Source organism: Canis lupus, chromosome 27 (assembly GCF_011100685.1).
Source record: "Canis lupus familiaris isolate Mischka breed German Shepherd chromosome 27, alternate assembly UU_Cfam_GSD_1.0, whole genome shotgun sequence".
Taxonomy (NCBI): domain Eukaryota; kingdom Metazoa; phylum Chordata; class Mammalia; order Carnivora; family Canidae; genus Canis; species Canis lupus.
The window spans coordinates 4610251-4633884 of record NC_049248.1 but is presented as its reverse complement, the minus strand read 5'-3'; the positions used below and the strand labels follow the sequence as shown (position 1 = coordinate 4633884).

Genomic DNA, 23634 nt, shown 5'->3' with positions numbered 1-23634 from the left:
TTATCCTGTAACCTATTGGTTTATTTGCTCTTCCTTCCCTCTTCTGCCTACTTACCCTGTCTCCATGATAGTTCTTCCATTATAGGTGCCGAAGAGCATTTCAAAGAGTTTGCAGTTGAGAAACGGGGAACTCACAACCAATGACTTCCTCTTGCTCCCGCCATGGGCTCCTTCACACCTGGCTGGGAGCTGGATGGGCACATCCCTTAGAACTGCAGGAGCCACCATGCTGAAAGCTGATAAGCATAATGTTAGAAATGTTTACTAAGGACTTACTGGACACCAGGAATTGTTGTGTCTCACGTGTATTAGCTCATCTAATTCTCACAACCACCCTGGGAAGTAGATACTATTCTTACTTTCATTTTACAGATAGGGAAATCGAAGCACACTGAGTCAAGTAACTGGCCCTAAGGCCCCCAGCTAGTAAGCAGCAGAACTGGGATCTGAAACCAGGCAAACAGTGACAAATAGGGCCTCTCTGAAAACAAACCATACCCAAGGTTGCTCTGGAGGCAAAAGAAGTCAAGTGGGTAGAATTTTCATCTTCTGTTCCCACCTTCACTCTTTCCAGGTGCTGTTTGGAGTTCCTGGGGAATTCTGCAAACCACTCAAGTGAAGTGGGGGCAACGGAGTGGAGTGAAGGCCTTTGGGTGAAATACAAGCCCTGTGCCTGAGCTAATGTGAGCTGGGATCAGATCATCAGGCCCTTTTAGATGAGGTTCTCTGATAGGTTAAAGTTCATCCTGCCTTAGTTCCTCCTCCCTCACACTCCTCAGACATATCACTGAAATGGAACACTTTGGGTATCCTTCAAAAGCTACTTCCAAAGCCATAGGGACCTTATTTGTTTGTAAATAATGTGAGAGCTGGATGCAATTTCTTGAATTAGTTTATGTTGCTTGACTAGTTTTCTGAAAGGAAACTCCTTTGAGCCTAGGCTCTGAACATTCATCCAAATCCCACAAGCAAAGTAAAGACATTGCTCCATTCCTATGCTACCGGCTGACATCTGATTGTTATATCAGCTACTTCTAATAAACTACAAAGCCTTTCCCCCAACAAACCTCATTGCTCCAAAGAAGAGACCCCAAAATTTATGGACTTCAAATCTCTCAAGACGTCCTTGGTTTATAAATCTCCTAGACTCCCCATTCATTTACACACCTCTGCTCAAGTACCTAATGGAAGCCATCAAAAACCTGAGAAACTCTGGCTTCAGATCAATATAATAGTTCCCTTGGTAAGGCTGCCTTTGCAAAAGAACTGGAAGTATTCCTCTTCCAAACCCCCAAATACATTGGCTTATCATTATTTGACACCAAAACTCACATACTGTTTGTTCGTGGTCCAAACTGATATTTCAGTTCTTTGTTCAGGAGGCCAGCTTACCTCATGCCTGAGAAAATGTGTTCGAACTGCAGAGGTCCATCCCTTTCCAGGCAGTCCCCACCCCCACCCCCGACCTCTCCAGATTTGGATTCGCATTACATTGCTTCCTCTTCATCTTTACCTCAAACAGTACAACTCATTTTTCTCCTTCCAATATCTGTTCCCTCCCAACCTGGGGTCCTTTCATGTCTTTCTGAAGCTGACACCAGAATCAAGGGAAGAAAGAAAAGCCAGCAGAAAGCTTTTGCCAAGCTCTGATAATGAGCTCTCTGCTGCCCACCCTTCTGCTGGCTGCTCATCGAAATTCTTTGTCAATTCCTTCTAGATCTGCCCCAGCCTCTCACAAACACATTTCTTTCAAACTGCTCACCACTTGCTCCTTGCATATTTACTGAGTGCCCACCTTATGCAAGACCCTGTCTTTTGTTCCAGGGAAGATGCCAGGATATGGAGAAATGATCCTTATCTTCCAGAATTTATAGTCTCAATAAGAAGGTCTGACAATTAGCAAAAAAGAAATGCAAAGCCTAAAGAATCCATTCCAAATGAGAGGCATGGACTCTACCCACTGAAGAAGTTGACAACTTTAGTTAAATCTGGAAGGGCAGATAGAATTAGGATAAGAGAATCGGAATGGGAAAGAGGTTTTCTATAGGGGACCATGTGAGCAAAGACACAAATATACTTGAGGACAGCAAGTTCACTATTCATCATGGAATGGCCAGAATAGTGTCATAAGACTTTAGAGCAGTTGTACAAAAGGCCAAAGAAGTATATGGGGGGAGGGAGACCTGGGAAGACCAAGGAAGCTTTCAAATGCAAAGCTTAGAAATGTGTCTTGTAGAAAGGGCCAACCCCTATTGAGGCTAATTACCAACAAAATCAAAGCCAGAGGAAAGACAACATGGCCTCCCATTGACAGCCACCACTCTGCCTGAGAAGGTCTGGCTGAGGCAAGCTGACTTCTTGACTTTCAGCTCTGGCCCCAGGCTGGGGCCCAGGCTGGCAGGGAGGAACATGTGACTCTGGCAGCCCATATTTACTCAACAAAGTCCTCTGGAAAGAGCTTACACCTCTCCAGCAGACCAGCTCCTGACCAGTGCTGTCTCCACCTGGATGGTAAGCCGTGCTGCCTCATGGGCTCTGATTTCCTCATCTGGACCATGAGGGGTTTAAATAAGATGAGCTAAGCCCCTCCCAGCTATCTCTTGGGGCCCAAACTTCCTTCTTCCGTGATTCCGGGGTTTCATTTTTCCCTCTGGTGTTCCTTTGTCTATTATTTTCTGGCCATTGTCTTTCTCCAAAATAGCTTTTTTTAAAACATGAAGAAACTCATTTATCATAGAAAATTTGGAAAACACAGAAAGGCATAGAGACAATATGAAGTCATCTATAAACCAGTCATCCAGGAAAGAACCACCATTAACAACTGGAGTTCTATCCCTACGCACATACTCTTATTTTTAACCAAGTTAGCACCATACAGCACATACTGTTTTGAAAACTGCTTTTCTTTTTCACACACACACACACACACACACATTGTTGAGAGTTCTATTCTGTTACTGATTGATTGGGTTGGGCTTGGACCAACTCTCCCTCTGGGAACTAGAAAAACTGGAGAGGGGATTCCTGGGTTGCTCAGCAGTTTAGCACCTGCCTTTGGCCTAGGGCATGATCCTGAAGTCCCGGAATCAAGTCCCACATCGGGCTCCTGCATGGGGCCTGCTTCTCCCTCTGCCTGTGTCTCTGCCTCTCTCTCTCTCTCTCTCTCTCTCTCTCTTTCTCATGAATAAATAAATAAAATCTAAAAAAAAAAAAAACTGGAGAGCATATAACAAAATCTGAAGTCCTGTGAAACATGGTCAAGGCAGTGAAATTTTGTGGTGCTATCATCTGAAAGAGTAAGGAAATCAAGAGAAAGGAACTCAGAATGTGGGGCTTCTTTACCCCCAGGAAGCAATAGCTAGAGTCTCTAAACAAAAGCAATGATGGAGAGGCTGAGAAATCAGTGAGCAGTCTTTTGGGGGTAGTAAAACCATAATTCAGTCCAGGGTCCACTAGGAAGGAGGGGGCCTGGTAAACACCCCAGGAACTCAGAGGGGACCCCAAAGGGCTGTGCTCTGATGACAAAGACAGAAGCCCAGCTTTGAATTATGTCAATTCCTAATGGAATCAAAGTGACCTACCCTCAGATTAGCTAACAGCCAGAAGCAAGCTTATATCCCCTCTGGAGGAAGATAACAACACCCAGAACCTCAATTTATCTCTATAATTTTTCAAAACAAAATGTGTGGCATTCAGAAACATGTATATGGTAATGAGTCCTGGAGGACTTTCACTACTGGGTAGGATGGAAAGCTGTGGCAGACCAATGCCCCACAGAGTGCAATTAGAAAAGCAGATAAAATGCAAACATCTTGTTTAAAGGCGTCATAGAGCCTGTGGACCAGTGAGGATGACACAGGATATGATTCCAGAGAGGGGAAAGCTGCAGAGAGGAAGCTGCTGACCTGCAGCTGCTGGTTCTCTGAGGGCCTTTGTCAATCCTGTGGACAGGAAATAGTTGAGAATATTTTCCCAGGTGTTGGTCACTGCAGGAGACCAAGAAATCATCAGAGCTCCAGAAGTCTCAGGGAATTTAAGTGACAAAAATTAGAGATCAGAGGACATTCAAAAATATGTCTGAGTTTTGCCACAATACATTTGCCAAATTCTTTTAACTGCAGAAGGCCGGAGTCTAAGATTCCTGGCAGAGGATTTCTGGCAGTTTCGCGGTACTGAGGAGACAAAGATTAGAGTTTGGGAGAAGGGCCCCAGTGAACATTCCAGGACTAGATTGGAAACCGTGGAGGTTTAAGCCCATGGGCCAGGAGCAAACCAGGTTTAGACAGAGCTTTACCAAACTGTAGCAACAACCTTGACTGTTGCTTCATCCTAGCCCCTGGATAGAGCCAGGCAATCAGCATCCACTCTGCCCGTCTAAGAGAAGAAAGGTGAACCCTTCCTAATGTCAGTAACAACTTCTGGAGTCTTTAAAAACTGTTATAAGTAACAGTCCAGAATTCAATAAAATGTTAAAAGACACACCAAAAAGTAGGATGATGGCATCAAAAACCATGAATAAAAGCAAATGAGAGAAATAGAACAATAGTTACCCAGATACTGTAGTTAACCAGCATAGACTAAAAAATAAATATGATTTGCTCCTTTAAGGAAACAGAAGGGAAGATGACACTAGCATGGAGCCCAATGCAGGGCTTGAGCCCAGAATCCATAAGGTCAAGACCTGAGTGGAGATCAAGAGTCAGACACTCAACTGAGCCACCCAGGTGCCCCAAAGAAGACAATTTTTTAAATGCAAAATATACAAAAGAGGATAAAACACTGGGAACTATGATCAAAAGAGTTAACATACCTGAAAATATAGTCCCACAAAGAAAAAGAAGAAATAATTTTTGAAAAGATAATGGTCAAGAACTGATAAAAAGTGTCAACTCACAGATTCAAGAATATATTTGAATCCCATAAATAAAGTCATCCCTAGGTGTATCACAGGAAAACTAGTGAAAACAAAAGAGGAAAAAAAATCTTAAATGCATTAGACACATTACCTCCAAAGTAGCAACAATAAGACTTATGTTTGATTTCCCACAGAGATGATGGAAGCCACAAGACAATGGAACACAAACCTGAAAGTGCTAAAGTGAAGCTAACTGCAAACCCAGAAATCTATACAAACCAAAACTAGTTCTCAAAAATGAAGGCAACAGAAAAACATTTTTAGACAAATAAAAAATGGAGAACTTATTACCATTGGGTCTGCCTTAAAAGTTATCTAAAAGTTTATTCAAGCAGAAGGAAGATGATCCCAGATGAAAATACAAAATGAAAAAAAGAAAAGAAAATACAGAAATGTATGAAGGAAAGAAGAATAACAGAAGAAGTAAAAATGTAGGAAGACATAGTGAATATTGACTTTATAAAATTAAGTAATATGAACATATTATGGGGCTTAGCATATATGTAGAATTGAAATGCATGAAGATGATGTAAAAGGTAGAAGTGAATATACATAAAATATTCTAAGGTCTAGTGTTGTTAGGGATATGGTAAAAATAATAGTTTCTGTTAGACTGTAAGTCAAAGGCGCATGTTTTCTAGCCTAACTACTAAAAGAACAAAGAATATATAATCCCCAAGTTAATATAGGGGAAAAATGAAATACTCAAATATTTACTTGCTCCAAAAGATGGCATACAAATAGGAAAAAATGAACATGGACATAGGTAGGTCAAATAGAAAGCAAATACAGTAATGGTAATAAGAACCCAAGTCCTTATCTCATGGGACGCCTGGGTGTCTCAGTGGTTGAGCGTCTACCTTTGGCTCAGGTGGTGAGCCCGGGGTCCAGGATCGAGTCCCACGTCGGGCTCCCTGCACAGAGCCTGATCTCCCTCTGTCTGTGTCTCTGCCTCTCTCTCTCTCTCTCTCTGTGTCTCTCATGAATAAATGAATAAAATCTTTAAAAATAAAAAAAAGAACCCAAGTATCCCAGTAATTGCATTACATGTAAATGGGCAGAACACTAAATAAAAATAGGTTAAATACAAATACAAATATAAAACTAAAGTTGTAAAAATGGATTTTTAAAATCCAGCTGTATGCTACTTACCAGAAGCATTCTTTACATATGAGTAAACAGAAAGGAAGTGAATACAAGAATAAGAATAGAAAAGATATGCAAGCACTAACCGGATGAAAGCTAGGGTAGCTACTCTAATAGTAGAGAAAGTAAACTTCACAGCAAAATCATTATCTGGTGAAGATTTATTTAATTATAAAGGAGTCAGTTCACCAGAAAGCTACCTAAATTCATATTAGGTATTATCTAAATTTTATCTAAATATCTAAATGCATATTATCTAAATTCATATGCATGTGATAACATAACTTTAAAGCATTTAAGGCAGAAACTGACAGAAATATAAGGAGAAACAACAAATCCACACTTACAGTGAAGCTGATACATCTCTCTCTATGGCTAATAACAGACCCAAAAAAGTCGGTAAGAAAAGAGAAGATTTGAACAACATAATTAACAAATGAGCTAACTGGCGAATGTAGAACACCATGTTTCCCTTTATATAATGCTCAAAAACAGGCCAGATGATGTTATTAGAAATATGACCGTGGCTACTTTTGGAGAGGAAAATAGTACATAGTTGTTGGAAGAGGGTATGACGGAGAGTTTCTGGGGTATAGGCAATGCTCTTTCTTGACTTGAGTGGTAGTTAGATGGGTGTGTTCTCTTAGAGATGACTCATGGAACTGGTATAATCTGACCAAAAAGAAGTTTATTAAGTATATTTGTGTAGTTAAAACACTATCTAGAACAATAAAAAAAATCTCATCAGTATCATCAAAATGAGTAAATCTTCAAAATTGTGGTGAGTGAAAATAGCACATTACAGGATATTGCAATTTTTATAAATCATAAAAAATATGCTTTATATTTTTATGGAGATATATAGTACAAGCATAATTTCTGGATGGGAAGATTCATACAAATTTCAGGAAACGAGTCACCTCTGAAGAAGTAAGGAAGAAAGGAATGTAAGAGGCTTCAATGGTACCTTTTATTTCTTAAAAGCTTTTATTTATTAAAAAGTTATTTTTTCTTTTTAAGTGTACTTTTAAAAAAGATTTTACTTATTTATTTGAGAAAGAGAGAGCATGAGCAGGGGAGGAACAGAGGGAGAAACAGGCTCTCCACTGACCAGGAAGCCCAACATGGGGCTCAATCCCAGGACCTTGAGATCATGACCTGAGACAAAGGCAGACGCTTAACTCACTGAGCCACCCAGGCACCCATCTTAAAAAGTTCTTAAATAAATACGGAAAATGTTAACATTTATTAAACATGGCTGCAGTGGATATAGATATCTGTTATATTTGCTCTAATTTTCTATATAAATTATTTCTGAAATTTAAAAAATTGTAAATATGTCCTATGTCAACAAATATTCTGAAATAGCAATTTTTAATGGCTGCATTTTTTATTACTATAAATAGTACTGTGATAATAAATATTCTTATTTTCAATATTTGTGGTTCTTCTAATTTCTTTGGAGACATTCCTAGATGTTAAATTTTTAGGTCAATGGTTACAAGCATTTTTTAAAGTCTTTAACAGATATTGACAGTTATCCATTAACCCTAACGGAAGGATGGAAACCAAAAAAATCTTTTCTATCTGGGCCTGGAGAGAAACCCATTTTCAATCCAACTCATGAGTCCACCCTCAGCTGTGCCCTTTCCCAAACACTTATAGTTAATTTTTGTAATCTGACTCCATGATGAGCGTTCTATTGTTTGTCTGGAAGGAGTTAATAAGGAAGGGCCAACCCAGCTAATGTCTCAGTATCCACACCACATGTACATAATGAGCCTGGACTACCAGAGGACCCCGAGATAATGAAAGAGTGATTACCCTGACTGCACTGTGAGGAAAGCCACAGTTGACAACCATGACGCTGACTGGACTCATCCAAGTGTGTCGTTCTTTATTGAGTTCTGCTCCTCGTGTGGTTTCCATCCATGGCAGGTTCACGAAGTCCCCGAGTCCCTGCAGCCCAGCTCTCTCCCACCTTGGCAAACCAGCTGGTCCTCAGCCGAGGACGACACGCTTTCCTTCACAAAATACAGTGGAAAGGGCACTGGGAATTACTGGTAGAAGTTTCTCCCTCCACTCCCCCAAATTGCTTGAAAGCTTGTGTTTCTCCCAGCCATGCTATTCCTGCTCCTGCCTCAGCTCCCCCAACTCCTGACCTGAAAAGCCATGTGGTCATCTGCTGCTGTGTTTTGTGGGTTCAAGATACTGAAGTGTGCTGTCAAGGGACAATTACAGGCAGGGATCCTAGGTTGCAAACACACTGGGGAGCTGTGGTTGGCCAGCTGGGTAACGAGGCAGCAGTAGGTATGGGACGTGGGGACCAAGGATCCCTTGCAGCTAACCTGGAAAGACTAAATTGGAGCAAAAAGGTGACAGCATGGGACAGCCTGATAGCACAGAGTTGGAGCAGGAAGGTGGTAGCCTTGGTCTCCAGCCTAAGGACAAGCCCATTCCCTCAAAGGAATGGCTGACAACTCTCAACTCAGCTGTACTCCCATCTCCATTTTATTTATTTATTTTTTAATATTTTATTTATTTACCTATGAGAGATACAGAGAGGCAGAGATATAGGCAGAGGGAGAAGCAGGCTCCCCAGGAGGAACCCAATACGGGACTCAATCCCAGAATCATGCCCTGAGCCAAAGGCAAGATGCTCAACCACTGAGCCACCCAGGCGTCCCAACCCATCTCCATTTTAAAAGGGCTTCCGAGGAGCACCTGGGTGGCTCAGTCAGTTGGGCATCTGTCTTTGGCTCAGGTCATGATCTCGGGATCCTGAGATTGAGCCCTATGCCAGGCTCCCCACTCAGCGGGGAGTCTGCTTCTCCCTCTCCTCCCTCCCCTCCACTTCTGCTCCCTGCTCACTCTCTTTCTCTCAAATAAATAAAATCTTAAAAAAAAAAATCAACAATAAAAGGGCTTCCTGGAAGGCCATTTCCCCACCACCGACAGCACCTCTGCCCACAACAGTTAGAGGCCTGAATAGTTCAAAGCTTGACCTGTCAAATGGTGCCTTTGCACTCCCCCTCCTGGCTGAGAAGGAGAAGCCTCAGCTCCACCTTTCTAGAAGGAACACCTCAATCATTGTGACTAATGCCTTGTTTCAGGACTAGATAGTAGTGGAGCAGCACACCATGCAGGGGTAGAGCAGGTCATGTCAACTTCAACAACCTCCCTCAGCCCAGGAGAAAAAATTAAATAACCCCGGGAGCCTTATAGCTGATGGATTTTTACATAAGGGCGGGTGGGTTGGATGAGCGGCATAATGAAACCATAGCTGGTCCTGAGCTGGACACGGGTACCTGTGGAACATACCTGAGTAACTGCTACCTTTTTCACTGTGCAGTGTCAGAAGCCCTTCCCCCCACCCCCACCCCCCAGACGGACTCTTTCCTTCTGCACAAAGAGCCTGCACAAGCTTGCCCAGACATCATTCTTGGCATGGCCTGCTGCCTGCTTTGGCTACAAGCCATGATCCAGTTAACAGCCAAAACCTAATGAGCTGAATCCCACCCTCCGAAATGGATTCACATACCTGTAAAATCTTGCGATGGCTCCCCATTGCCTTCAGTCCAAAATCCACCCTTGTTAGCTAGACACACAAGTCATTATGTGATCTGGCCCAAGTCTGTAATTCTGGCCTCCTATCCCGCTATGAGCCTCCTCTCATCCTGTGCTCCAGAAACATTTAACTATTCAGTGTTTTCTCAATTTGTCCTGCACCCTCATACCTCCAAACCTTTGCTCCTGTCCCTTGTTCAGCCTAATAAACTTTTTCTTTTCCCTTAAGCTAGGGAAAGTCTTTCATTCTTCCTGGTCTAGATGAAAAAGGCACCTGCCCCATAAAACATCCCTCTGTCATCCAGTCAGAATGTATGGATCCTTCCCCTGGGCCTCTCTTTGCACTGTGATTTAGGTTGGTTCATTCTGTTCTGTATTTTTTGTGTGTTTATTCATTTGATAGCAATGTATTGAAACATCTGCTTTATGCCAGGTGCTGTGCTCAGCATTGGGACTATATATATGATCCCAACTTTGGGATGTAGAAGGGAAGATAGATACACATATAAGTAACATTATGGAATAACAGGGAAAGTCAGATTATGTCCTTTGTTAAAATCCTCCAGTGGTTTCCTGCTTCACTCAGAGCAAAGGCCAGGGTCATGACTTAGATCTAGAGGACTTGAGATCTAGAACAGCCTGACTACAATTGTTTCTTGAACTGTCTCCCATCACTTCCCTCTCACTCATTGTTCCTCTAACCCCTGGCCTCCCCATTGTTCCTCTAACATCTAGCATGATTTTGCCCCAGGACATTTGCACCTGCTGCCTGGAAAGCTCCTTCCCTCATTATTTGCAGGGCTTTCCTTCTTTCTTCCTTCCAATATATAGTCAAATATCACCTTCTCACTGAGGCCTTTACTAGTCATCTATCTAAAATTTTCACTCTCTTTCTGACACATCATACTCTCCTTCATAAGCATCTATTCCATTGCACATACGGCATTATTTGACTTGTTTATTGTTTGTCTATTCCATTGGATTGCAAGCTCCATGTGAGAAAGAATTTTTATCTGTCTTGCTTACTCCTCTACCTGAAACAGTACCTGGTATGTCATAGATGTTCATTAAATATCTGCTGAATAAATCAATCAAAGCATGAGTGGGTGCTATAGGAGGTAAAAGTAAGGGCAAAGGAAGGAATAGCTCTGGTGAATCTCCCCGCAACCTACCCCCCTCCCAACTTAAGAGAGCTCACACACTGAGAAATGGAGATCAGAGAAAGCCTGATTTCATTGGCTTCTCCTGCAAAATGTGAAATAGACTCTGTGGTCTGATCCTTTGCTAGTCAGTCACCCCAAAATACATATTAAACATCTACAATGTGCTGAGGACAGTATTAGGCTCTGGTGATCCAATGGTGAACAAAATGGCCATCCCCTTCCTTCATGGAGTTTCTCAGCTAAAAACAACAAAGTGAATGAACAACGTAATCACTCGGTGTAACAAGCACTAGCACTCCTGCCTGAGCTACGTCTTCCTGGGACTAGAAGCAATGTGGCTGAGTGGGCATGGGTGTGGGCTCCGGAATCACACTGCCCGATTCAGTCCCAGTTGCACAATTCCTTAGCTGTGTGACCTTGGGCAAGTTACGTACCCTTTCTAAGCTTTGGTTTCTTCCTGTACAAAATAGGAACCCTTGTATTGCCTAATTGTTTGGGGTACTGTGAGGATTAAATAGGTAATCTGTGTAAATAAATTAAAGCACCTGGGCACAGTAAAATGTCATTTAATTGTCACTGTTTTTGCTGACTATCGTTAAGGCAAAAAGGGCATGGAGAGGTCCAGCACAGCCCAAGGCCATGCTGTATGAAGTCATTACATCAACTCACTGATAGGGATGCAGCTGTTTTCTAATTGGCCCGAATTATGCAGTGTGTCAGCGGCCCAAGCAGAAAAATGACAGCCAGAACTTGTCCCTGCCTGTGTATACCTTGGTCTAATCAGCGCAGCAGACTCCTTCCTTCCAGCTTGTGATGTGATTATTCCCTTGGACAGAATGAGATTCAGACTGTTTAGATTCCATAACTAAATGTCCATTATGCGGTGTACTGAGCAGCAAGCAGGAAGATCACAGGGCCCTTACACAGCTGGAGCTGCAATTAGTGCTCTCAGGGCCACTTTGTCCCTGCTCCTCAGCATCCTCACCACTTCCTTCCCTGGTTCCCTCCCCCACCCTACTCCCGTGCCTACAACACAAATGGCAGTGGACACGGGGCAGCAATGGAGGATGCTTAAGCTCATATCTAAACCCTTGAACTGAGCCGAGCTGATAACCAGCAGTAGGTTTCTGATGGCCAGAGACAGTTGCAACCATCCCCAGCCACGCAAGTACTGCTGAGTCTATGGTAGGGTGTGTTTCTGGGTACCTTCCAGAATCCTCTCATCGCATGTCTACCAATCTCTTCCCCGCCTTTCCTTTCCTTCTCATACTTTCTTCCCTTCCCTTTGGAAGGCCTATCTTCCCCAGCAACCTCCCCCATGCCCACACAAATTCAAGGCATCCTTCCCTTTTCTATGTCCCCGGAGTAGCAAATGAACAGTAATTACTGTAATACTTGGCACATAGTAGCATGGTTGTTGAATTGTATTTCCCCCATACCTAATTGTGATCTCCTTCAAGGCTGACATTGTTTGTTTTTGCTGCGTACCCCTATGCCCAGGGATCTGGCACACAGCTGGGGAGAAGTTCACTGTAATCATCCTATGGATTTCTGCAGGGGTCTTTCTCACTCCTGAATGGACCACTGCCATATGTAACTGCATCCATCACAGTGAGGTACTGGCAGCCATCGAGGTCCTGGACACCCTGCATCAACCAAGGCAGAATTCCATAGTCTAGGGACAATTGGACAAAAACATGACTCATTCACTGTGGTTCAGGTAATAGAAAAAGGTGAATTGAAAGGCATCAGGCTTCAGCAAGAAAAAAAAATACTTAGAGAATAAAGAGAAGAGACTCAAGCTAAAATAAATTGTGTCTTCTGTGATCTTAAATATCACTTTTTCTGGTCTTGCCTGAAGCAAAAGAGATGAGATCTCTCCCTCCAGATGGTATAGTGCAGTAAGTAGTAAGAGTAGAGGCCAAGACTGAAAATCCAGTCTGTGGGTACTTGGGTACCCACAAGTACCCAACTGTGGGTACTTGGGCAGGTTTCTTCATCTCTCTGAGACTCAGTTTCCTCACTGCAAAAATATGGGTAATAGTATCTACCTCACTGGGTTGTTATGTGCGTTTGAAAAGATAATGTGTAATTATCATCAGTGAATACTAAAAGTGTTGGATGAAAGAGTGACGGGGGATATTTATACAACCTCAAAGTATTGCCCTGCAGATTACTTATGAATTACAAAGGAAGATGGTATCTTCACAGTGTGGGAATCATGCAAACACTGCCTTAACCCAGTGATCATAACATCACCAATGACGAGACAAAATGACATTTTCTGCCCCCTGATGTGACACACTGAGAAACACATAGTATCATTTATGTAATTATTTTTGCCAACAATATTTATTCCAAATCTTTCCATGAGGAAACATCAAAAAAAAATCCAAAATTGAGGGACGCTTTGAAAAATAACTAGCTTGGATTCTTCAAAACTGTCAATGGCATGAAAGGAAAAAAAGGCTGAGAAAGTGTTCTAGATTAAAGGAGACTGAAGAAGTATGAAATGTAAATGCAATATGTGATCCTTATTTAGATCCTAGATAGGTGGAAGGAAGAAAGAGAGGGAGGGAGAGAAGGGCGGGAGGAAGGATTACTATTAGGAAAATCAGAAAAATTTGAATAATGACTGTATAATAGATAATGGAATTGTTTTAATGTTAAATTTCCTCAGTGCAATAATTTTATTTTAGTAATGTAGAAGGAGGCTCTTGTTCTGAGGAGATATATGATGGAATATTTAGGAGTGAAGTGTCACAATGTCTGCAAGTAACTCAAATGATTCAAAAATAGAGAGGGAGGGAGGGAGGGAGAAAGAGAAGGAGGGAGAGAGTTAAAGCAAAAATGTGAAACGGTATAAGAAAGTAGGTGTAAGAATTAAAGCAATTAGTGAAACTTGATGTTTCATTGTACATTCTTACTATTTCTTATGGATTTGAAATGTTATCAAAGGAAAGATTTTGGGGGAAAGATAATGCATATAAAATTCTTGGCACTTAATAAGAGGTCATAAATAGTGAATATAATATGATGGTGATGATATCTAGATTTGACTATTAAAATTTAAAAATGACGGTTTTCTCCCCATATCTCAGTCCCTGATGTGCCATGTGAGATGGCCCAAGTCACTAAGCCATCTCTAAGGCAGGAGGGACATCAGATCCATATATGGGGAAAGCCTGAGTGGCCCAGGGGCTGAGTGTCTGCCTTCAGCTCAGGTCATGATCTCGGAGTACCAGGATTGAGTCCCACATCGGGCTTCCTGCATGGAGCCTGCTTTTCCTTCTGCCTATGTCTCTGCCTTTCTCTCTGTGTGTCTCTCATGAATAAATAAAAGTCTTTTAAAAAATTTTTTTAAAGATCCATATGTGGAACACTAGAGAGAAAAGGGGCACCCAAAAGGTGATAAAGATTACATGTAGAATGAAGCAATCAAATTCCACCCAGGGCTGGGATAAATCCATCTACATTACCACAGTCATGAGGATGACACTCCCTGATTATTCTGATTATTCCTGGTTATTCCTGAACACTTTCCTGACTTTTTTTCCCTCTTTTTGTATCTGCTTTCAGACTCTGGTAAAATTATTGTCTCTCTGTACTTTTTGAATGTCCTATGAAACTTGAAAGCAGAAAGAAAGGTCTGTTTAAGAAGACTTGAAGAGAAGACAGGCACCATGGGATGGATAATACAATTCTACAAACATTGATTGAATACCTTCTTCTATGTCAGGTACTTGGCACAGATAGCAATAAGACCCTTTCTTGTTCTTGCTTGAAGGGCTCATAGCCTATCAGAGGAAAAAACAAGAAACTAAACAAGCCACATGAACTCTTTGTAAAGAGTAAAATGTAGTAGGGTCATTGTAAGTAGGCATTTAATAAGTAACTGTTGAATGAAAGAATAATTTAATGGATGGATGAATGGAAGAAAAAGTAGACCAGAGAATAGAGAGGTTGGTTGTGAATAACTCAACACAGGCAAAATAGAATTGCCCAGAGAACTGCCTCCTTCAGGCTGTATGTACAAGAAAGCTGCCAGTGGCTGGTTTGGTTTCCTGGAAGCCTTGTACAGGCAAGATAGTTTTACAGTGGAAACCCTGGAATCACTGAGAAAAATATAAAAGAGTAAAGAAAGCCAAAGCTTAAATAAGGAGTAACTGAAAACAGTACTTGAGTGGGACAACTTATACTCACTGCCATATTTTAATTTTGTCCTAATCATATCTTTCTGTAAGAACTGTAAGCCCTAGGTTATAATTAAGACATAGCCTAATAGTTACACTGTTGTTTTAATAAGGAGTTTTCTTTTTAGAAAAAGCAAAATAATATGGCTGAATCATGTTCTTCACCTCTTAGCCCTTCTCAGTCATGGAAAACTAGAATGAATGGATTCATCTTCCCTCCACATTTCCTCCAATTGGTAGGGAGACACCAACATTGTAGGCACACCTAAGAGAAATTGCCTGGCCTTTGGAGAATGTCTCCCTAATCCATCCAGAATAGATGACAGCAAAAGAAAGCAAAGGCTTATCTTACTGGGGAAGTGGTATGGTGTAGTAGCTAGTTGTGCTGATTTTAGAATCAGGCCCTGGCACTTTCCTTAATCTTTCTAAGCCTCAATTTCCTGATCTACAAAATGGAGGCAATGAAAGTATCTATTTAATAAAGTTGTTATAGCAATTAAAATTTAAAAAGATAAAAGTCAATTAGTAAGTACTCTGTCTCTTAGCAAGCACTCAATAACTATTAGATATCACTGAGACATTAGAAATAAAAGAAAAGCTGGTAATTGAGAGCTCCATATGTAGTGTTCAACTGACCCAGTCCCGGCTTGGTCAATTACTAGCTCACTTTGAACAAATTACTTCCCCATTCTGGGCTTCAGTGTCTTCACCTATAAAATAATTTTCATTATCTCCAAAGTGCCTTCCACTCTTAATTGTTTTACTATTAGAACAAGAGCCCAGAGAGAAAACAAAGTCAGCGCGGTTAAGAACAAGTACTATTTCCCATTGCAGGCTCTCACCATATGGCCAGAGTTGGTATTAAGTCTGGGCCCATGTTGCTACCTTGGAGGCATCTGATGGCAGAAAAACTAAATCCCACTAGACTTGGAGACCCTGGGAGAGATGTTGAGACCTCTTTGGATCCAATTATAATGCTTCTGATTCCACCTGCAGATGCTCTTTCTCCTCTAATGGCTGACACCATTGGCTCTGGTTATCTATACTCAACAGCCATTTCCTCCTTTCTGAAGATTTGACAAGGTAAGAGAGGACTTCATCACTGAGAGCAAATCATGATTGATTTAAAGTGATGTTCTCCTGCTCCCCAGGGAAGGTTTGAAAGAAGCTATCACAGTGCCAGGAGGGCTCCAAGGGCACTTAGTAATTCAGGGGAAAATTTCATAAATCTGATAAAATCATCCACAAAAATATCTATAGCTAACAATATACTTAGTGGTGAAAGACCACATACTTCTATCCAAAATCAAGAACAAATAAGGATGCCCTCTATCATCCCTCCTATTCACCGTAATACTGGAAGTTCTCCTCAGTATGACAAGACCAGAACAGGAAATAAAAAGATAAAGTTGGATCCTTACCTCACACCACACACACAAATAATTCAAAACAGATCAAGGACCTAAATGTAAAACCTAAAACAACAAAATTCTTAGAAGAAAACATAAGACAAACACTTCACAGCAATGGACGTGGCAATGATTTCTTGGATTTGACACCAAATGCACAGGTAACAAAAGAAAAAAAATAGACAAATCGGACCTCATGACAATTTTTTTAATGTGTACATTTGAAGACACTATCTACACAGTACAAATGCAGCCCATAGCATGGGAGGAAATATTTGTAAATCACGCATCTGATAAGGGACGAATATCCAGAATCTATACAGAACTCCTACAACTTAACAACAAAAAGAAACTCAAGGCAAAATTGGGCCAAAGATTCATGCAGATTTTTCTCCAAAGATACACAAATGGCCAATAAGCACATGAAAAGATGTTCACATCACTCATCATTAAGGAACTACAAATCAAAACTACAGTGGGATATCACCTCACACCCACTAGGAAGGATGCTGTCAAGAAAACAGAAAAACAAGTGTTGGCGAGCATGTGGAAAAATTGGAACCTCATGCACTGTTGTTGGGAACATCAAACGTTGCAGCCACTGTGGAAACCAGTTTAGACATTCTTCAAAAAATTAAAAATAGAATTACAGTATGACACAGTGCTTCTGGGTATAATGGTATAATCCAAAAGAATTAAAAGCATGATCTCGAAGAGATATTTGTACACCCATGTTCATAGCAACACTATTCACAATAGCTAAAACGTGGAAGCTGCCCAAGTGCCCATCAACAGATGAATAGAGGGATGCCTGGGTGGCTCAGTGGTTGAGCATCTGCCTTTGGCTTAGGGCGATATCCCAGTTGAGGGATCAAGTCCCACATCAGGCTCCCTGTGAGAAGCCTGCTTCTCTGCTTCTCTCTCTGTGTGTCTCTCATGAATAAATAAATAAAATCTTTTTTAAAAAAGATGAAAAGGTTAGCAAAATGTGATATAAACATACAATGGAATATTATTAGCATGAAAATATATCAACACTAAAGGAAGGAAAATCTGCAGAATACTATAACATGGATGAAATTCGGGGATATTAAACTAGGTGGATTAAGCCAATCACAGAAAAACAAATACTGTATGATTCCATTTAAATGAGGTACTTAGAGTAATCAAAATCATAAGGACCCACAGGAAGATGGTAGCTTGTAGGAGGCTGGAGGAGGAGAGAACAGGGAATTAGTGTTTAATAGGCATAGGGTTTCAGTTTTCCAAAAGGAAACGAGTTCTGGGGACAGATGGTGGTAATGGCTGCAGAGTAGTATGAGTATATTTAATACCACTGAACTATACACTTAAAAATGGTTAAGATGGTAAACTGTGTATTTTAGCACAATTTTTTAAACACAATTTTTTAAAAGGCGGAGAAGGCATACAGACTGGAAAGTAGAAAATAAAACACTCCTTATTGTATCCTAAGTGATTTTTTATGTAGATAATTCCAAAACATCTACAAAGAACCATTAGAATTAGTAAGTGTGTTGGGCAATGTTGGCAGACACAGAAAACACAAAATTCTGTTATATTTCTATATACTAGCAATGGATACATAAATACCAAAATTAAAAATACATTACCATCTATAATCACTCAAAAATGATAAGTATTTGGGCTTAAATATAACAAAACATGTACAGGACATGCATGCTTAAAGCTACAAAGCACTATTGCAATAAATCAAAAATCTAAATAAGTGAAAAGGCTTAGTGCTTGCATGGTTTGGAAGTCTCAACATAGTAAAGATGTTAATAATCCCTCAAATAGGACGTCGCCGGCGCTCCCTGAAGGGTGGCGGGACCGCGGAATCGCAGAGATGACTGAGGCTGATGTAAATCCAAAGGCCTACCCCCTTGCAGATGCCCACCTCACCAAGAAACTACTGGACCTTGTTCAGCAGTCATGTAACTACAAGCAGCTTCGGAAAGGAGCCAACGAAGCCACCAAAACCCTCAACAGAGGCATCTCTGAGTTCATCGTGATGGCTGCAGACGCTGAGCCTCTGGAAATCATCCTGCACCTTCCGCTGCTGTGTGAAGATAAGAACGTGCCCTACGTGTTTGTGCGCTCCAAGCAGGCCCTCGGGCGGGCCTGTGGGGTGTCCAGGCCTGTCATTGCCTGTTCTGTCACCATCAAAGAAGGCTCGCAGCTGAAGCAGCAGATCCAGTCCATTCAGCAGTCCATTGAAAGGCTCTTAGTGTAAACCACTGGCCTCTGTCCCACTCCTCACTGAGTCCAGTCCTCCCCGTGGGGTTGTGTATCATATCGTCTGTTCACATGTAGTTTCTCCAGCTACCTTCTCTTGTTATATTCTAGTACTAAATCCGGGTTTTGCATTTTTGTATTATTTTTGTTTTACAGGTGGTTCTCTGTATATTAATCCCCCACCCCACCTCTGTCTCCCATTCTATTCTCTCTCTACCATCCTGTCCTCCCTTTTGGAAAATGAACTAATGCTGAGAACAGGCAGAAACAGAGTGGTGACACCATTCAGATGCAGGGAAGAGCCTCGTTAGAGATCTGGTTTGAGCTCACTTCCTGTTGCATGTAGGACATGGTGGATGTAAACACCATTCACTTTGTATCCTTTGTGCCTGGAGTACAGAATCATTCCATATGTGTTTGGTCTCTAGGGGATTATGGATCATTAGGGGAGAAAGCATGTATTCTTTGAGGTTGTTAGATGTGTGTCCAAGTGTCATTTGCCAATATGCTCCTGCTGTTTGCTTTGGTAATGTGATGTTCCCCTTTCCCCCAAATCCCAACCATGCCCCTGAGGGTGGCAGGGCAGCAGCATACCAAAGAGATGTGCTGCAAAATTCCAGAGGCTGCCTGGGTGAGTTAGACATGGGGCAGCTGATGTAAGGAGTTGAGAAGTGGCTACGAAAAAAAAGAGGGTCCACTGACGCTGGAATGAAGTCTGAGCAAGTCACAGAACCCTGACTGGAAGCTACAGCAGAGACATTGGAATCAAGGAAACATCCTCTCTGGTGAATGGAGTTGTCTTCAATGGACACTTGGTACCAGCTCTGAGAGCCCTTATGCCTGTTTCCTGCCAGAATGTGGGTCAGATGTATGTATTCTTTATCATATCAGAAGGACAGTGCTAGTGTGTCGTTCTTGTGAGCATTCTAATAAAGAAATATATTCATATTCCAATTTAAAAAAAAAAAAAAAAAAAAAAAAAAAAAAAAAAAAAATAATCCCTCAAATATATATACAGGTTAAAACAATTGCAATCAAATTCCAGCAAGATTTTTGTATGTACTCTTTGTAGACAAGAGTATTTTAAAATTTACATGGAAGAGGAAGAATCTAGAATAGGTAAAACAATGTTTGAAATGGAAGAATAAAGTGGGAAGAATCAGTCTACTCAATTCCAAGACATTGTATCATAATATATAGCAAAAGTAATCAAGACCATAGGGTATTAGTGAAGGGATAGACACATAGATCACTGAAATAGGAACGAGAACACAGAAACAGGCTGGCACAAATATGTTCCAGTGATTTTTGACAAACGCACAAAAACAGTTCAGTGGAGAAAAGATAGCCTTCCTCACAAATCGTGCTAGAGAAATTGGACATCTGCAGAGGGGAAAACGTACCTTGCCCTAAGCCCTACACAGCATACAAAAATTAACTCAAAATGTATTACAGACTTAAAGGTAAAACTATAAACCTTTCAGGAAAAAAAGCACAGGAGAAAATCATGGGATCCAGAGTTAGGGAAAGAATGCTTAGACTTGATGCCAAAAATATGATCCATAAAAGGAAAATTGATCAACTGGACTCCATCAAGATTTAAAACTTTTGTTTTGCAGAAGACCCTCCCAAGAGGATGAAAAAAAGAAAACAACTCATAAGAGGGAGACAATATTTGCAAACCACATATCCAACAAAGAGCTAGCATCTAGAATATATAAGAACTCTCAAAACTCAGTAGTAAAAACCAAACAACCCTATTAGAAAATAGGCAAAAATAGCAGACAAACATTTCAGCAAAGAAGATATACAGATGGCAAATAAGCACATGAAAAAGCGTGCAATGTCACTAGCCACTAGGGAAATGCAAATTGAAATCCCATTCAGATATCACGCACGCTTATCAGAATGACTAAGATAAAGTGTTGTGGCCACATCTGGTGCAGGTGAGGATTAGAGATGACCACTCACACATTGTCAGTGCCCATGTAAAATGGTACAACCACACTGGAAAACAGTTTGGCAGTTTAAAAAAAACAACAACACTAAACACGCAACTACCATATGACCCAGCATTTGCACTCTGGGGCATTTATCCCAGAGAAATGAAAAATTTATGTTCACACAAAAGCCTGTGCACAACTGTTCATAGCAGCTTTATTGACATTAGCCAAAAACTGGAAGCAACCCGGGTGCATCGGATGAGAGTTACCGTGGTATACCCACATAATGGTATCCTGCTCAGCAGTAAGACAAAACTCTGGATACTTACAACTACTTGGATACATACAACAACATAACTAAGCAGAATTATGCTGAGTGAGACAAAGGAAAAAATATCCAATCCCATAAGGTTACATACTGTGTGATTCCATTTATATAGCTTTCTTCAAATGATAGAATTTGAGAGATGAAGAACAGGTTAGTGGTTGCCAAGGGTGAAGGAGGGGAGTGACAGGAGGGAAGGACGTGGTGAGGCTATAAAATAGCAACCTCAGAGATTCTCATAATGGAAATGTTCTATATCTTTATGTGTCAATGTCAACATTCTGGTTGTGCAATTGTATGGAATCTCTGTGTATGAATTCTTACAATTCCATATACAGCTACAGGTTAGCTCAAAATAAAAAGTTTAATTTTAAAAAATTGCACCAGCCTGCACTCGATAAATCTTCCTAGTGCCCCAGGAAGCCCCATAGCAGGATGGTGAATATTGAAAACAGCAAGAACCAGCCCTAAAGATGAGTAAGAGGAAAAAAGCCACTGGCTCCACATGCGGTCCAGAAGAATGTGCCCAGATATTTCACTTGCAGAAAGAAGAAAGGCAAATAATTACCATAAGGCTAATTTACGAAAGAAACCCCTTGCAGCCAGAATCCAAATGAAGCCAGAGGCTCCCTGCAGCCTGGCACACATTCAAATGGCGAGTCCTCACCATCCACGGCACAAAATTCCACCCCACCAACACAGACTTGGAGATTTGATCCATTTACGCCAAGTCAGCAGTTTGGACATATGGTTGCAATCTGAGACTTCCTGTGAGGTGCACAGGCCCTTAATATTTCTTATGGGAACTTTGTGGTTTGGGGTGCCAGGCCAGGGTGGGATTGAATTGAAGCTGGGTTGTGCAGAAACAAGAGTTTTCAAGGTCAGTTCTCTAGCCAGCAGGCTTTTGGTGTTGGGGGGGAGGGGGCTGCTCTCCATGGGTTTCCTCAGGAAAAGATCATTTGCGTGTGTTTCCCTCCTGTCAGAGAAGAAATGCCCCTCAGAAGCTTTCCACTTCTGCCTCTGCTGGGAGCCAGAGGAGATGGCACAAAGCCCACCCCTTCCCTCCCTTCCCAGTCCTCTATTTTCAACCCTCTGAGAGAAAGGGGACACCTGGATGGCTCAGCGGTTGAGTATCTGTCTTTGGCTCAAGTTGTGATCCTGGGGTCCTGGGATCGAGTCCCACATTGGGCTCCCTGCAGGAAGCCTGCTTCTCCCTCTGCCTCTGTCTCTGCCTCTCTCTCTCTGTCTCTCATGAATAAATTTAAAAAATGAAAGAAAGAAAGAAAGAAAGAAAGAAAGAAAGAAAGAAAGAAAGAAAGAAAGAAAGAGAAAGAAAGAAAAGAAAGAAAGAAAAGAAGAAAAGAAAGAAAAGAAAAGAAAAGAAAAGAAAAGAAAGAAAAGAAAAGAAAAAAAGAAAAGAAAAGAAAAGAAAAAAGAAAAGAAAAGAAGAGAAAGGCTAGCACGAACGGCCATGCATAAGACACAGCCACTGCCTCCCCTCCCTGCCCCTGGATGGCTGCTGTGCCCACTGGCCCTGGCTTCTGCATGGGGACCCCTTTCACGTGAGTTGCTCTCAAATGAGCCATTCTCTTCCTCTGGTGCTTCTTGGACATTTCAAGTGATTCCTTAAAACACACACTAAGAATTAATGTTGTAATGTATTGGTTTGACCAGTCTCCCGGGTCGTCTGTTTCTACTGTTCTCCATTGCTCTTCCCAAGCAGATAACAGAGATCTGGGGAATCCAGTTCCTTCTTACTTAAGACTAATATCCTTTCAACCATTGCTTCTCTTCCTTTAAGCTTCAGGAAGCAAAAAATGGGAGTTTAGGAGGGAACACTCCCTTAAGCTACAGGCACAAACCCTTCCCCTGTGGCCATCTGGACCAGAGCCCTAGCCCTCCCCATTCCCCCATCCCTTGGTCTCCAGGAGGCTGTCGTCCAAGGCCAGGTTCCAAGGCAAAGGAAAGCTGACTGGCTAATTTGCAAGAGGCTCTTGACAAGAGAGTCCTCCTCTGCAAACTCTTTGCTCCACCACGTGCAGCCCCACATCCTGGAAGCCTGTGGGCGTCCTGGAAATCAGCAGGGAGCCCAGGAGAGGGGGAAGATGCAGTCTTCCCAACAGAGATGTCAAATGAGTCAAATGCGCTTGCTCCAGAGGGGATGGGGAAGGACACAGAGAGAAGGCAAGTGAGAAACTAGACAAGAAAACAAATTGCCTCCGTGACTGAGAAGCCTGTGGCAGAAGGCTGCTGAGCTCCCAGCTCACAGGGATGAATTTTGGGTCCCGGTGAAGGACAGGGCAGCGGCCTCCAGAGGAGGGGAAGGGGGCCAGGGTGTAACCGCAGTGCTGCCCATCATCCCTCTTAGCTACACCACAAAGGCCATGTCTATGGCAGGAAAAGCAATGGAACAGGTCAGGTTTGGAGCCAAGTCCAGCCCCCGAGTAGATTATAGGATCTATAGTCCATGTCCTTCTATGCTCTTGCTTCCCCTGTGCGTGATTATAGGATCTATAGTCCATGTCCTTCTATGCGTCAGGTTCCTTGCTAGTAAAATAGGGGTATTAATACCCATCTCACGAGATGACTGTCAGGAGTCAACAGGAATGTTTTGCCAGAAGGAACAGAAAGCCTGACAGCCATGCCTAAAAGAATGAGCCTGAATGGCTGACTCGGTTAAGTGCCTGCCTTCGGCTCAGGTCATGATCTCAGGGTCC

The 23634-nt window shown here is 41.9% G+C and overlaps 1 protein-coding gene and 2 long non-coding RNA genes across 6 annotated transcripts in view; 2 read left to right on the top strand and 1 right to left on the bottom strand.

Annotated features, from left to right (window-relative positions):
* LOC106557866 overlaps window positions 1–21110 on the bottom strand; it is a 34727-nt gene extending 13617 nt beyond the window's left edge. For all 4 annotated transcript variants that reach the window (XR_005379741.1, XR_005379742.1, XR_005379740.1 and 1 more), the window contains exons 1-3: window positions 21012–21110; window positions 7886–8085; window positions 56–236 (exon numbers count right to left, since the gene is read on the bottom strand). This is a non-coding gene — a long non-coding RNA (uncharacterized LOC106557866). The remainder of the gene's footprint in view (window positions 1–55; window positions 237–7885; window positions 8086–21011) is intronic.
* The window catches only part of LOC119866438, a 35359-nt gene that overhangs the window by 9877 nt on the left and 1848 nt on the right, over window positions 1–23634 (top strand). The window contains exons 3-4 of the long non-coding RNA XR_005379743.1: window positions 14371–14530; window positions 15819–16067. This is a non-coding gene — a long non-coding RNA (uncharacterized LOC119866438). The remainder of the gene's footprint in view (window positions 1–14370; window positions 14531–15818; window positions 16068–23634) is intronic.
* LOC119877638 (NHP2-like protein 1) lies at window positions 18218–19328 on the top strand. Its single transcript, XM_038576489.1, has one exon. It carries the CDS (start codon window positions 18261–18263, stop codon window positions 18645–18647), a length of 387 nt encoding a protein of 128 aa, XP_038432417.1. The 5' UTR covers window positions 18218–18260; the 3' UTR covers window positions 18648–19328.